Source organism: Harpegnathos saltator, unplaced genomic scaffold (genome assembly GCF_003227715.2).
Source record: "Harpegnathos saltator strain DR-91 unplaced genomic scaffold, Hsal_v8.6 scaffold657, whole genome shotgun sequence".
Lineage (NCBI taxonomy): Eukaryota > Metazoa > Arthropoda > Insecta > Hymenoptera > Formicidae > Harpegnathos > Harpegnathos saltator.
This window is the reverse complement of record NW_020230490.1, coordinates 494194-509687: the sequence shown is the minus strand read 5'-3', so window position 1 is coordinate 509687 and position 15494 is coordinate 494194. Positions and strand designations below refer to the sequence as shown.

General features: G+C 45.3%; 1 protein-coding gene across 1 annotated transcript in view; it reads right to left on the bottom strand.

Annotated features, from left to right (window-relative positions):
- LOC105182842 (MAGUK p55 subfamily member 5-A) overlaps positions 1-13588 on the bottom strand; it is a 62600-nt gene extending 49012 nt beyond the window's left edge. Inside the window, exons 1-3 of the mRNA XM_011140576.3 lie at positions 11262-13588; positions 9529-9647; positions 9305-9362 (exon numbers count right to left, since the gene is read on the bottom strand). Coding sequence (XP_011138878.1) covers positions 9305-9362; positions 9529-9647; positions 11262-11325 — 241 coding nt within the window. The 5' untranslated portion in view covers positions 11326-13588. The remainder of the gene's footprint in view (positions 1-9304; positions 9363-9528; positions 9648-11261) is intronic.
- Between the last annotated feature and the right edge of the window lie 1906 nt (positions 13589-15494).

The window sequence follows — 15494 nt, the reverse complement described above, 5'->3', positions numbered from 1 at the left end:
CGTATCTTGAGATAAAAAACGCGTTTTTCGCATGGCGATTGTTATATTCCAAATGAGAAATACAGAGCTCGCGCACACAGCGCGACTCTGAAATTTCCAGTGGTAGAATTGCGCGCGTATCGCGCGCGTGTACTCCGCACTTTATTCGTTGTCGTTCGAACGTGCGTTTACACAGCGATTGCATATCACCTGGAACGCTCTGGAAACCAAGCCTCCCAGAAGCTTTCCGTGCTACGTACTACTACCTGCTACAATCATTGCCTTAAAGCCTTTTGTGTGCCGCCGAACGACAGGCAAGGATGTACGTGTGTGCATGTGTATGTGCGCGGGTGTAACGCAGAAAATTCACGACATTCGTTCATGCTGCTTCCTTTTCAAAATGTTTTGGCATAGTTCCAAAACGTATATTCAAACGTGGCACTGTAATTCGGCGAAAGTGTGTTTTCATCTCGAAAACACACCCCTTTCCGTATTCCTTTGTTTCAGTCGCGTCGTGAAACGATCCTGACAGCGAGCAGCATGAATGCCGTGAGCGCGATGCGAGAGAACGCGAGGGCTGGATTTGTCTTTGGACGAACGAATACCACCGCGAATTTTGACACACAAAGTCAAAGAATCCAAAAATAGCCGGTAACAAACGCACATTGCTCGATAACGGAGACGGATTATGTGCGATTCATACGTTGAAATTATCCGCGAGTTGCTCCGCGAGAAAGAAGGAACTCGAAACGGTCGCGAGCAAACATAGACGCGGGAATGAATAAAATAAGCATCACCGTGTGGGTATATTAGCAGCGCTCCAATATTATATCACTGCGTAATTATGGCGGCCGCGGCGTTACTGTCGCTTTTATTAAGGGGACTGGAGGGTCAGATCACTGAAAAATCGTGCTTGTTTTTCATAATATTTTGTGACGAACTGAATAAATGTGCAAGAATAAAAACTTTAGATATAGATTATATTATATAACATATGAAGAGGAGAAAAATTTTGTTTATTAGCAAATACTCATATAAATATACGTCCACTTAAATTTTAAACGCGTTTTTCACGAAATTTTATCGTTCAACTTTTTGCAATGATTTCTCCGAAACTGACCTCTCGTATCGATTTGAAATTTTAAAGCAATAATATTTGTTCATCTGGCTCTTAGATGAACCATGGACAATTACGTCAAAATATTTCATTTCGAGATATTAATTTTTTTATTGTAAAGGAACTGAAAAATTTGGATTTTTTCCTAATAATAGCTGCCATTTTGTTAATTTTGTTCGATTCTTTTTTGTAGTGGTTCACCGGATAATGATGAGCCTCCTCAAGATTTCTAGCTAAAATTCGTTCTAATCGAACCATCGAGAGCCGAGATATTACTGCAAAAACGACAACTTGAAAAAAAAAAAAAGAAGAGTATATTTCAACTATATATATGGTATATTTATATGAGTATTTGTTAATAAACAAAATTGTTCTACTCTTCATATGTTGTATAAATATACCTAAAATTTTCATTCTTGCACATTTATTCAGTTCGTCACAAAATATTATGAAAAACAAGCACGATTTTTCCGCAATCTGACTCTCTAGTCCCCTTAAAGCGCAAATTATGTACAAATTAATAACGCAATTAATGTGCAGACTCTCTTTGTCTCGGAGCAGTTCTCGTTTAAACGGCAAGCGCAAGAAAGTCATCTCATTTTCGTACCGTATTCTCGCGATGAATGCGACATCCTTCATACGCGGCGAACAGAATGCAGAATCAAATCGCATTTGGCGTTAAATACGGCGCACAATGGAGGCGCGAATGCGAGCCGAAGACAGTGGCAGAGATAGGACAGAGAGAGAGAGAGAGAGAGAGAGAGAGAGAGGGGGGGGGGAGGGATAGGGAGGAAGGAGAAAGGGAGGCAAAGAGAGGGACAGAGAAGCACACTACGTTCACAAATTCGGTGACGCGGTAAATTCGGGTCAAGCAATGCGTTGCCTTGATATTAACCTCGGGGTCTGGAGTCTCCCTCAAATGGTCCGGAGGAATCTACTTCGTCGGGGCGGTAACTAGATGCTCGCGCACGTCGTGTGTACGTATATATACAGCGTGGCACCAATCAACTGCGTTACGTCAAGTGGGCTTCACACGAGTGCCTAAGCTGAAACGCTTTTCGAAAGATAACCCGAGTTCGATAGCTGAACAGCGCAGGTTACCCCAGGCAGATGATTAATGCCGTTCAGAAACAGAGGAAGTGGAGATGTAGGAATTGACTGGCAGAGATAACGCCAGCAAAAATTGACGATGGGCCGAGAGGGAGGGAGGGCGGGCGGGCGGAGGCAACCACTCTCTCGTATTTTGTCAAGGATTATAAAATAATAGCCGAGAGACGGCACTTTAGTAGATAAACATAAAGGGAAAGTAAAATGTACCGATCCGCAAGACGGTTTCGATCATATGAACAGCACCGGCTTGACGCAGGAGGAGGCGAAAACCAGTTTTCTAACTGTATAAGACTCACCACAATGGTGTTGTATATACATATGTACGCACAAACAAGAAGCAAGACACGTCCGGCAATGCCCGGACATTTAATCTACATGTTACAATGTTTTGACTCTGTGTTGCGACGCGCTCGAACCTACTGTCGATTTGTTTGTGTGTGTGTGTGTGTGTGTATGCGTATGTTTGTTTATTCGATAAGACATTTAAATAAAATAACATTTTATAGCTACAACTAAGAACAACAGAGAGACGTAAAATTATAATACGCGTCTTGATTCTAGCGACTGAAACTAATTTTGAATAAATCTCCACTATTAGTCACCTCTAGGAAGAGGAAAATTGTGTACATCACAAATTTGCATCGTTCGAAGAAAGGATTAGTCACAGTCGCTTCTTCTTCCTTCATTGTTCTCTTTCTTTGTGAATAATCATCTTTTTATCGTGTTTCGTGTATTTTTAACAATTTGCCGCAACAAGAGTCTTCGACTCTTTGCTCCGCAGCACCTAACAACGCGCGTTGAAATTTAGATAAGGAAACGACCGAGCAAAATAGCTTTTATTTAATGTCTTTGCGAGAATAATGCGAAATGGCTGGCAAATTGTCGGAACGAAAGGCATCGCTCATGATTATTGTAGGTAACAGAGAACGAGAGAGAGAGAGAGAGAGAGAGAGAGAGAGAGAGAGAGAGAGAAAGAGAGAGAGAGAGAGACAATCGCCAACGTTTCGCTAACTTTTACGAGCGCGATAACTGTTTCCCGAGATGTAACTACATCGAATTCGAGATTGCAATCTTGGCTTATGATCGGCCAAATTCTCCAGAGAAACTATGCGCACTATTTGGCATTGTATTTCTGCTTCAATATGTTGAGAGTATGCGATATATAATTACATCAATACGGGACGATACGTCTAAATATCTGCGCTACAATGGCACGCGTAGAGGTCGGTGAACTCTTCACCTGAAATTAACTTTCAAATAACCTGACACGTGTGCACAGCACCAGCAAGTGCCACTTTCTTTTTGGAAAATTGCGATTATAATTTGCGACCACACACAGTGAAAACATGATTAATTGTTAAACGCCAAATACACGCGTAACACGTGCATATTCGTCTCAGATGGCTATCTCAGATACGATGAAGGGGTAAAATATTACGAGCGCACCATCTTACGAGCGATTACATGACACTTATTTAACGCGTTACATCATTGCGCGATGTTTCGCGGGCCACGGAATGCCTTTGTAAAATCCGCTCGGCTCGCGTAAGGTGTGTTACGCGTTACACAATGAACGAAAATCGCTGACGATCGCGCTGACCCTCAGCTCTCTCGTCCCCGCGAATGCTCAGTCATATTTCCGACTATCTCGCGCGATGCTCACATTCGCGCAACGACAATTACGACTGACCATCGCGAGATAATAAAAAGCCGCGGAAATCGATGAATAACGCGCGAACGTGTAAGCTGCTGGTATAGCGAGCGTACAAACCCCCCCCTCCGGCTTCCCGCCGGAGAAGAATCCGCCGCTTCTATCTATAAAGGATCTACGTTCGAGAGGTACCACGTGAAACAATCTGAAAAGAGGGACACGCGCGGATGTACGTAATAACGATCATGGACGATTCGTTAGTCGCACGTTGGCGCGCAAAAAAGAATTTCGCGGAGCATACAGCTCGCGCTTATTCTCTGTCGTACGTGCCTGACTCCGGCGATTGAAATTCAACAGGTTGGGACGAAACAATTTAACGCACATCACGGGAGAAAGTGTGCGCGAGACGATTTAAGTGATCGCGCCTAATTTATACGTCGACGGCCGATCTGCTCTCCCGGGCCGCTCATTCTCGATTTCTGCCGCGTGCCTATCGCGTTCTCGCACGCGAGAGGCGATACCGGAGGCGCGCGTCTACAGGGTGCTCGGCGAAAAGCGCGGAAAGACAAACACGATCCTGCGCGACACCTCAGCTCCGCGGAGTTGCGGACTCGACTGTTGCGGCCGACTTATTATATCGGCAGATATTTCATTCGTACTCTCTATCACTTGTTGCGACTGGCTCATTTCCAACGTCGCGGCGATGAAGCTTCAAAGTGGAAACTCATTAACAACCCACCATCCCGTGAAACTAACGAAAAGGACAAGATCACCCGCCGCGGTTCGTTTACATCCCGTACATCTCGTCGAGACCCTTTAATTCTCGATATTCAATCGCTTCCTGATTCGAGCCGAAGAAAGGAGACACGTATCGTCGTGGGAGCGACCAAAATTCCTCGTATAATTAGAGCGCCATGTTTCCCCGGCGCTCTGTTCGCGCGACCGTACGATCGGCCAACGGAAAGCTTGCCCATCATTTGTTGCGCAAATTTCAGAACGCATTCGTCCTCCTGCCGAATGGCGGAATTCTCTCATCGGCCAAGTCGGACACGTCGCGAGGCTCACAGAAAAATGACAGACATTCTTTCTACCCACGACATTCTTACACCCTGTATACATTCACTCCGGTTTCTGCCGCACATTCGGCCGCCACTACCTCCGCGCCTCCGTGCCTCGTAAACCCGTGCCTTATATACCGGTATCAGCATGCCGGCTCAACACATCTCCCGTTTCCTACTCTTCTCCGTCTCGTCCACCTTCAAGAGCACACCGCGGAGCGGAGCGGAGCGGAGCAGAGCAGAGCAGAGCAACGCGACTCAGCGCAGCGCAGCGCTTCCTCGTTTCCTGACGATTGTGTCGGTGTACATCCAGGAGCGCGCGGATACGCCCACCACCACGACAATACGTGTTTGACACGCACCGTGCGCAGCGCGATTGTTAGCCTCCATCGGGGAAAAAACATTCCGCATTATTCGCGGTACGCACGTACGCACACGGAAGGCGGATGTACGGCTGCGCGGATGTTGCCCGGTGTAAAAATCGCCGCAAGAGCGATTCGAGAGAGGGAGAGAGAGAGAGAGAGAGAGAGAGAGAGAGAGGGGAGGGGGAGAGAGAGAGAGAGAGCTTTTTTTATTTTTAACCCTCTCAGAGCGTTTTACCCGCGAGAATAAAAACACAGGATTTGCTGCGACGACTATTTGGTTTAGAATATTTTCGGAACATTTTCGGGCGAATCGGCTCTTTGTTTCTCTCTCTCTCTCTCTCTCTCTCTCTCTCTCTCTCTCTCTCTCTTTCTCGCGTGAACGCGGACGAGTTTGCGTGTGACTAATAAAAAGGTTGCCGAGAAAAAGAGATATGTCCATTTTGCATAACAGATGCCGAGTCTGAAAGGATTAGCAAAATTCAGGACCAATGGTGCGACATGACGTTGACCGATGAGACTGGAACATGACACGCAAACTTTACGCCTCCGAGAATGTATTATTATAGATATTCGCTAGTCATTCCTGATTTTTTTTTCTCAGAGCGTAAGAAGCATTTCGTAAAAACGTTGCGCGCGTATAAGTGGATAGACGCAAATAGAATTTTACATGCAAGAGAAAATATTAGAATCTTCCGGATTGTATATGCGAATTCATATACGATGTTAAGGGACTAATGCAAAATGTAAACCGCATTAACGCGGACGTTTTAATTATCGGTGATGAGGAAGAAAAAGGAGAGGACGCGCAATATGAAGGATGTTAAATAATTACTACGGACTCTCGCTCGCTTGTGAGAAGATTCCGCGAGGATAATTATGCCGCATTACAAAAAAAAATTGGACGAGCGGATAAATAGAAGGAAAAAAGGAAGAAAAAATGAATTTCCGCGCAGGTAAAAAATAACAGCTACAAGGTCGAGAGTCTCTCTCGTAATCGCGATGTTGACATAATACAAGGAAACTTGTACCGCGCGAATCTGCCGATAAGTGTAGAAAAAATAAACCAAGACGGCGGAAGGTATGTCATTAAAATGTAAATGTCTGAGCGCCCGATCGATCGATCGAATGAACGATCACACGACACGAGCGATAAAAGTCAAGCTACAGATTGCGATACCGGAGCGTGAACGGTTACAAGCGCGATTCGAAAACCGCGGAGCGACGAAGTACGTATTGGAAATAAGTGACGCGTGCGGTATTGCAAAGTCGACATGTCACAAGAGACAGGGGAGGGGAGGGGGAGAGAGGGGAGGGGGAGAGAGAGAGAGAGAGAGAGAGAGAGAGAGAGAGAGAGAGAGAGAGAGAGAGAGAGAGAGAGAGAGAGAGAGAGAGAGAGAGAGAGAGAGAGAGAGAGAGAGAGGGCGAGAGAGAAGGAGATAGAAAGAGAGAGGACGGACGGCGGAAAGAGGAAGGGAGTGAGAGGAAGGACGACGGACGGAGAAAGAAGCATTGGCACGCTCTGGTACCGACTCCCCGGTACCGCGCGGCTCCGAAAGCACGAGAGTCACCGTGAGATGGACGGAGCGGCACGGGACACGTTGTTAAAGTGCTGAGAAAGGAGCGAAAAGAGCGAGGAGAGACGAGGAGAAAAGGAGCAGTTACCTTCGGCAGATCGGCAGGTCGCTCGGACGGCGACGATGGAGAGAGAGGGAGAGAGAGGGAGAGAGAGAGAGAGAGAGAAGGAGAGAGAGAGAGAGAGAGAGAAGGAGAGGGGGGGCGAGGAAAAAGAGAGAAAAAACAATTGACAAAGACAGACTCGCCTTTTCCTCCTGTAGCCGTTGTCCTGAAAGCGGGAACTCGTTGAAGTCGCTCGTATCAGTAAGCAATGCGGCAGCGGGGGACACAAATTTGTTCACCGACGCATCCCTTCTTCACATGCGCGCACGGCTACAGACAGACCGTTCACCTTCGACCCACAGGGTCCCATCATCACTCACGGACCGCGCGATCGTCGGCCGCCATCCGCGCGCGATTCTTCCTCGCGATTCTTCCGCTCGGCTCGTGGGCACAGACGGGGGACAGACACCGGCTCGGGCTGGTGAACGGGCGGGCACGCGGAACGCGCAGAAACGGAACGTCGCACAACACGCGCGCGCTGCAAAAGGATGTAACACTCGCGCTCGCGCGAGTCTCGCGATTCGCGCGACAATCCCGACGAGATGACGTTCCGGCAGCGAGACGTGGAGCGCGTCGTCGTGGCGCGTTGTCCGCGCGGAAGGAACGTGTACCCTCTCGGCGGGCTACAGCGAGGGCGAGCGCGCGCGGAACAGAGCGCGAAATCGCTTGGCGCGCGTACGAATGTCTGCTCCGTACTGCCGAGCAGCGCGGAGCGTGACAACGTGAATACCATTCGAAGGTTATGCCGCCGCCTGGTCCGCCATGTGCAACCGTTGGCTCGTTTGACTCTACCTGTGCCTGCCTATCGCCACGATTCTCCATTCCTCCCACTCCGGGCCTGGCCGCGATACCGTACGCGCGGCGAGCAACCTGAAGCGGTTTACCTGGCGAACTCGCCGGACTCGCACGAGTCTCGCCGAAATCGGCCGACGATTCTGCGCCGAGCGCCATTTAAATTTTTGCGCGCGTCGCCGAGCGCGCCAGATGTTCGAGATCTCGCACCGCGCGCCATCGGCGCGCTTTCAAACACGCCTTCCTATCGCGTGCACGCGTATGTAATATGTGGATCGTAACGTGCGCCTGACAATGGTGCCAAATGCGGCTGCAGGTTTGCCGGACGACCAGTTCGGAGACAGCGTTCAACGTTAACACGAATGAGCGACAAGTCGCGCGTGCAACGTTACTGTGCGTGTGTGTGTGTATGTGTGTGTGTGTGTGTGTACCTTATACGACACATTTGAACGAACGTAGAGTAATATGTATGCTCAAACGAAATGGGTAAATAAATAATGATTGGAGTAATTTAAATACAATAATTAGGTTTAGACAAACACTGTTGCAAATTGCAACGTAGATGTGAATCGGCTCGACAAATTAATTCACGTTCGATATCCTCTTGGCGGATACGATGTTGAAATCGATTACGATAAACCTTTTATCAGCGCGTTCTCGGAATATAGCGGCGCCATTCACACAGACGAATCATTGCGTTATTGTTATACGTTCGTCATATGAAGGAATAAAGAAAAATTGTAATCGTTACAATAAGAACACGCTAATATGTGTAATTTGCTCGTACGAGCAACACCGAATGTGATTCTTTCTTCTCAGCAAAAAGAAAAGAAATTTTCCCAAACATCTTTCCAGTACTAATCCAAGTGTGTAATTTCGACCATCAATGGAGGAAAATTTGAACCTGTTGACGAGTTTTAATGTGTCAGTATCCAAGTATTTGATTTTATATTCGCGGTTTGCAACTCGTACGATCAACGTCTTACTTTTATCCCTATTAAATCTCTAATCGACATAACCATATAATGTTACGCGTTTATCTGACGAGCGACGATAACTGACGCAAGTGAAGATCGATCGTAGCCAAACCACATACTCAAATTCGTGCGTGTTTGCTCGAGAAACGTTTATGATGAGACAACAATATCCCGCCCGGCTCGGTGAGACGGAATGTCTCATTTGCTTTAAAAACACCTGCTCAAAGAATAACACGTCACATCAGCGTTTGAAATAACGAGACATAAATGAATTTAAATGAAAATGTGACTGCTCCAAATAGCTACTTCTAGCTAATTCTAGAGTGCCTTACACTTCTTCCGTCTCTGGCGAATTTTTCATTATTACGTTTATTTGTCTACAATTCCCAAGATCCTCCTGACGAATAATTCCCCATTGAAATGTCTGCTTGTGCTGATTTTACGTTGCAAACAAGATACCACCACCCTATCTTTTCAACGCTTCATTTATTTCCGCTCTTTGAAGTTTGAATAAACTCGCATAAACGCCACCGCGCTCACGACTGATGATATAAATACTAAAAATACAATAAACTCACCCATTTTATTCGCGCTTCTTCTCCGGACACGCAGACATATCGTCCGGGACTTGATGCACTTGAAACAAACAAATACAATTTATTCGAATCAAGTATGTAGTTAAATAACAGATTAAAAAACAGATTAAAAAAATGAAATATAATATAACATATCCTATATAAATATCTGTTTTGTCAATTTATTTAAACTTCCAATTTTGATAGTTCAAAGAATAACAAATTACCTGGTGTATATATCGAATGACTTCCTCATGAGTTGCATCTTCCAAAGTGCAACCATTCACTTCTAAAATCTCGTCAGCCACTTCTAGAGTGGCGTTATCCACATTATCCGCCGGCGATCCTGCATGAAAACAGACATAGACCTGTTATAATCTGGAATTTGGCGATAAAGGTACTCAATACCGAATGGGAAAAGTAACGGACGATTTAGCGGATGCGCTTTGCTTTGAACGGATATTCCAATATACACGCAGACGCGATAACACATTCAATCGTTCATAAAAAAACTAATCATTATAGGCATATAGAAAATCGCTGTTTAAGCATCCGTGAATGTAACATATAAAATCTGCTTGCGGCACACGCGAACGTATTATCAGCCCAACCACTCACAAAAAAGCAACAGAATAGCCACAAATCAATTATAAAACTAGTCGACTGACATATTTCTTTCTAAATTCTACAGAAAATCGAAAAGTTATTGTCTTCTAGCGAAATTCAATCAGGAAACGTCAGAGACACGAACGACTCTCATCAACGCGTTTTTATGTTTTAATTACGTTTAGCAACATAAAATATCGTAAAATATATCATTAAAAAATGTAACACGAGTGACTTCTGGTAATTAATAACATGAAGAAATGTTTTACTTGCGTGAAACAAAACGAGAAAGTTGTAAAAGGACACTTGACAACGCTGTTCAAACAACAAACGTTTCTTTCAGCCTTCCGCCAGCAAGGAGATAATAAATTCTGAAAATATTTGACTTGCTTAATTGAACGCTACATCCTCGGAATAAATATATTTATCGTGACTGATTTATACTTGCAAAACAAAACAAAACAAAAAAAATTGCAGAGTGTATGCGCAGGTTGTATCGACGTACACCGATCTTTTTCGTGTTATTCATTAGCAAAATATACAGTCACAAAAGGGATCCTCCAAAAGAGATCCTCCCCAAGAGGAATATCATTGAACAACAATCAATGAGGAAAGGGTTAAACATAAACCAAGCGAGTCTTCTTTGGAGCGGCGAGGCGTTCGTTACGATAAGTAAACATAAAGGTCAGCCTATAAATAACACGTCGCGAAACGTCCTCCGTGTAAATCGTCGTGCATTACTGTAACACGCCGTGTAAATCGGAAATCCGTCCGTCGCGCGTTTCCCATTTCCGAAAGCACACGACGTGTGCACAACGTGTAAGCTCCGCGCGTATGATCGTGTCTAACAAGAAAACTTTCACTTCCCATTTAAGTTTCTAGCTTTCTACACACATTCGTCACATTCTAACATCTAAGTGTATCTAATGAGAGCTAATCGTCAGGAGATAGTCCTGTATCTCTATTAGGAGAAACAATGATGCGCTCATTTAATAAATATTTGACGATGGATACAATCGACACAAATTCACGCCGTTGAAATAACGTATAGCGGATAAAGTACAATTACAAGAAGGCATTTCGGCAACGCACGTATACACGGGCTCAAAATATAAAATGCTTAAATACTCGAAAAGATTTGATTCGCAGAAAACAAATTCTCTCCGCGGAATTGTATTATATATTTCAAATATTTACGAATGTTGACACGAAAACATACGCGTTTCATCGGCGCGCACACACACGCACACGTGCGCGCGCGCGCGCGCGAAATGTTTGCATTCGTCGAATATCGGGCAAATGAGCGCGTCATCCGCCGTTACGCATCGTGTTAATCCAACGACTGCATACGTACCGTACAACTTCATCTTCCCGTCGTGGCTCATCAATATAATAATGTATCCCCCTAGATCGACCATTTTCGCTAGTAATTATCCTCCGTACACGGGGGGGGTAGTCCGCTATTAGATTACCTCGCGCGGCACTCCGCGCGAATGACGCGCGCAACGTGCACGGTAAATCACTAATTACTTCGTACTACGAGCGTACGGCGGGTCCGCCCCAAAAAATCGGTCCGCCGTTATTAACGTCGTTAGCACATGCCATTTTCCCGGCTTCCTCTTGCATCTTCACTTGGTATTAGTATCGACCTCGTGACCTACTTCGGCCGCTAACATACGACGCTTATATTTTTCGCGACGCGAGAAACGCACTTTTCTCACCTCACTCTCTCGCTTTACTCTCTCGCTCCTCTTTCTCTTCTCGTGCCACGGCTGATCCTGCCGTATGGCGTAACGTGTATTTAACCGCGCCTTTAACGTACCAGCGCACTTGACGATTATGTCGCGCAGAGATGGTCAATCGACTCGATCTCGAAGCTTGCTTGCTTTCTTTCTTTCTTTCTTTCTCCCCGTTAAATGAACACTAAGGCATCTATGCTCCACTCGAGGATGGTATAAGAAAATCGCTACTACAACAAGAAATGCAGTACACGCTCAATAACGAGGAGTTACCTAAGAGATGGACTAAGGAACACATAATCATTTTTTATTCATTCATTTTCATTCGACACTGCCGGTCACACTGCGTTTTCATTCGCTTCTCTTTTGCCCTTTTGCTTCTTTCTCTTTTTCTTTACGTTTGTCTCTTTCTCTCTCCCCTTCCCCCTCTCACTCTCTCTCTCTCTCTCTCTCTCTCTCTCTCTGTTGCGTTCGATCTCCTCGTTCGTTAGATATCGTCCCGTCCGATATCAGCCCGTTGTCGCGAGGAGAGCAAGAAGATACACGGCGCCTCCACGGGGCCCGATAGCGCGGGCCCCCCTACATCCTTACGACGATGTCTTTCGCGAGCCTCGGCGTAGAAAAATAGCGATCACCGGTTCACAATCCCACGGTGTGCTGGAGCGTCTTATTGATCACCGCTTCGACTAACGCGAATGCCGTTTCTGTGCTCGCACCGCCGGCCATCGTTCCGTTGTACCGCATCCACCGCATCGGCCGTGCCGGTGCACGGTGTCGGAAGCGCGTACCTCCGACGAGTTCTGCTTCTACGATCCTGCTGCGCGCGTTATAGCGCGCTACCACCCCTCGTGCGGCCGCACGTCGGCGACGATCGTTACGAGGCATCGGACCAGCAGCGCGGGGATCGAGTACGTCCCGGTCTTCCAGCGGGACTCCCCGCCGACGATCGACAGCATCGCGCGTGATTTTTTCTCTTCACTTCCTTGACACAATTGCTGCACTATTCCCGCTTGAATGCTCCTTGACGACGAAGGGACTCGGAAAAGACTGCTTGCTCCTTCGCGTCTTTCGTATAATATTCTTCCTCGGTATCTCTTGTCGTTCGAGGTAACGTAGCGGCGGTGACGACGACGACGACGACGACGGCGATGAGGAAAGAAGGCGAGAGTCCCGCCACCGACATCACCGCATCACCGACACATATCCCCGTCCGACCTTGCCTGCACCCTTGGGATCCCGAAATCAAATTTCTCTCTGCAGTTGGATTATCCGCACTTATGCCTTGACGTAAAATTCCCACCACTCTCGAGAAACTCCGCTTCCTTTTTTTTTTTTTTTTACATCGGACAGCTCCGTTTCCAACTTTGCAATTCTCCTCGAACGAAGTTCTTGAACATTAAGAGCGACATTGGCGGCGATTCTCACTTGCGACTGTCATTCTCGTTCCTTCTCTCTGTCGGATTTGTCGTGTGATATCACGTTCACGGGATGAACTCTCGATTGTGACACACGCACTGCTCTGTATTTTTCAGCCTCTCCCGTCACGACGGCACGCAACCTCCACCCTGCTAATCGGACACACGATATGCACCTCGGCACTTGCGGCGCAACGTCACCCCCGGCCGAATAGCAAGTTAACTAACTGAGCGGGGGTGGAGATCCGCCTTGCGTTCTATCTCGCACGGCGACGTCGAAGCCTCGGAAGGAAACGGGACGCACACCCGCAGCGATGGGTGTGAACCCGTGTGCGTGTGCGTTGACCGACGGCGGCGGCAGCCCTGTGACACCACCGTTTCTCTGGAGCCGAAGCGCCTTCAACCCTCGCCACGAAGCGGCGTCAGCGGCGTCAGCAACGCGCCGGCGTCGTCCCGTTGGCGGCAACCCCAGATCTTCGACTTTCGAATCCTCGCATACCGCAACAGCCAAGCTTCATCCACCGTCGAGAATTTCTAGGATATTTTTTGCTAAAAAATAAATAATGTTAAAGAGAAATCTAAACGTTACTCAAGTTGAAGAACAGCGGTGAAGGAAGTATGCCGTTAGAAAAGACAGCATCGTGAGCATTGAGAGGTCCGGTGCAACTAAAATCACCGTTGGTGATATTTATCGTACAACGAAAAACACGAAGAGCGACGGCAGCATTTTATCGGCTGCTTTTGTTGATTACGGCTTCTTTAATGGCCTTTATAAAAAAGTTTCCTTTGGTAAAAGTTAAATGAAAAAGCATTTTTCCGCGTAATCCTTTCAGTCTTAAGGTGGAACTCTGCTGTTGTTCAGTTCCATGACTAGAGATAACTTCAAATTGATTGAACGATCGATCAACGAGCTGGCTACTCTCGTAATTCCCATATTGTATCACTCTTCAAGGTATAAACAGTACAATAGATAAAGTAGATAGAGACAGAACCAACACAAACTGTCACTGCAGAAATTACAGTCGAAGGCACAAGCATAAGAAGTCAAGACGCGGATGTCGTGCATAAGAAAATACGAGTTTTTTACGCACATATATTTGCGTGTCAGGTTTTCCATAGCTGAATTTAATGTCTGATTGAATATACCTAAATATAATGTGTGATAACAATGAAATATTTTCATTCTTTTGTTTTGCAACTGAATTAATTGCAAAATAAAAGATATATGTGAGTAATAAGTGATCAGTAATTTAGACATATGAATAATCCTTCCGTTCCTATTTCTGAAATTTAATACTAAAACGTTACTGATAGAAGCAACACCTTGCTTTTTATTGAATTATTTTTACGTAAATCTTTCGAGAACGAAAACCTTGAAAATCTTTACACATTTATTTAAGAAACTTTAGAGAATTTCTAAGCTGGCCAGCTTTGTCAGAATGAATTGTCGTTAGATATTAAGTCTAATAGGATCCAATACCTATTTATCTTCAGGGAGTCGCGAGATTCTCGCACGTTCCTGCGTGTAGCCGCACGTGCACGGGAAACGCGTGCGAACCAAATGCGGGACAGAGAGAACTGCTAGACCGTAAGATCAATATAGGGGATGTTAGTTCGGCAACTACCTTTTTGCTTTTTCTCTCTCTCTCTCTCTCTCTCTCTCGCTCAGTCATATATGCACATACATCTCCTCTCTCCAGCTTCCGTCTTATGTAATTGCATTATCGTAATATCCTCGTGTGGAATCAACATCGTCTCATTGTCAACGATCTGCAGCAATATTTAACTTCTAGTACAGATTAATGGTAATCTACAGGTGATCGTAAAACAAGTTTGAGCTTAAATTTCACTTAGAGATTTTTAATCTCGCTAGAGCAAAATTGGCGAACCTCGTGTTTCCAGTTTTGATTTAATTATTGATTAGATGATAATTCTACATTTACGTGCACAATCACAAACATTTCAGATTGATGTTTATAAACCGAATAGACAAATTATGTTATACATCAACTTAATTTGTATCTTCATTTCTTATACATTTGTATAATTTTAATTTCACCAAAAATAAATCCCTTTTATTTATATCTATAGTAAACGCATCATGCATATATGCGGAAGAATCAGATGCGCAAGTTGAATTGTTTCAATTATAATAATGCATGTACACATCATGTAAAATTCTATTTGTCTTCCTAACCTACATACACCTTTGAGTCGTGCTATTTGAATATAAAATTTGCCTGACTTCTTTATTGAGTTATACGTACTACTTGAGAAGTAAAAGTATCTGACTTATGTGGATATAAAACATTAGAAATAATCGACTACCTTACAATATGATAACCATCTGATACCAAAGGTTTGTCGGATCGGCCAGTAAATTCTCCTGTTTGAAAATAAAAGACAGTGAGCCTATTACGATTTCGATTTGTC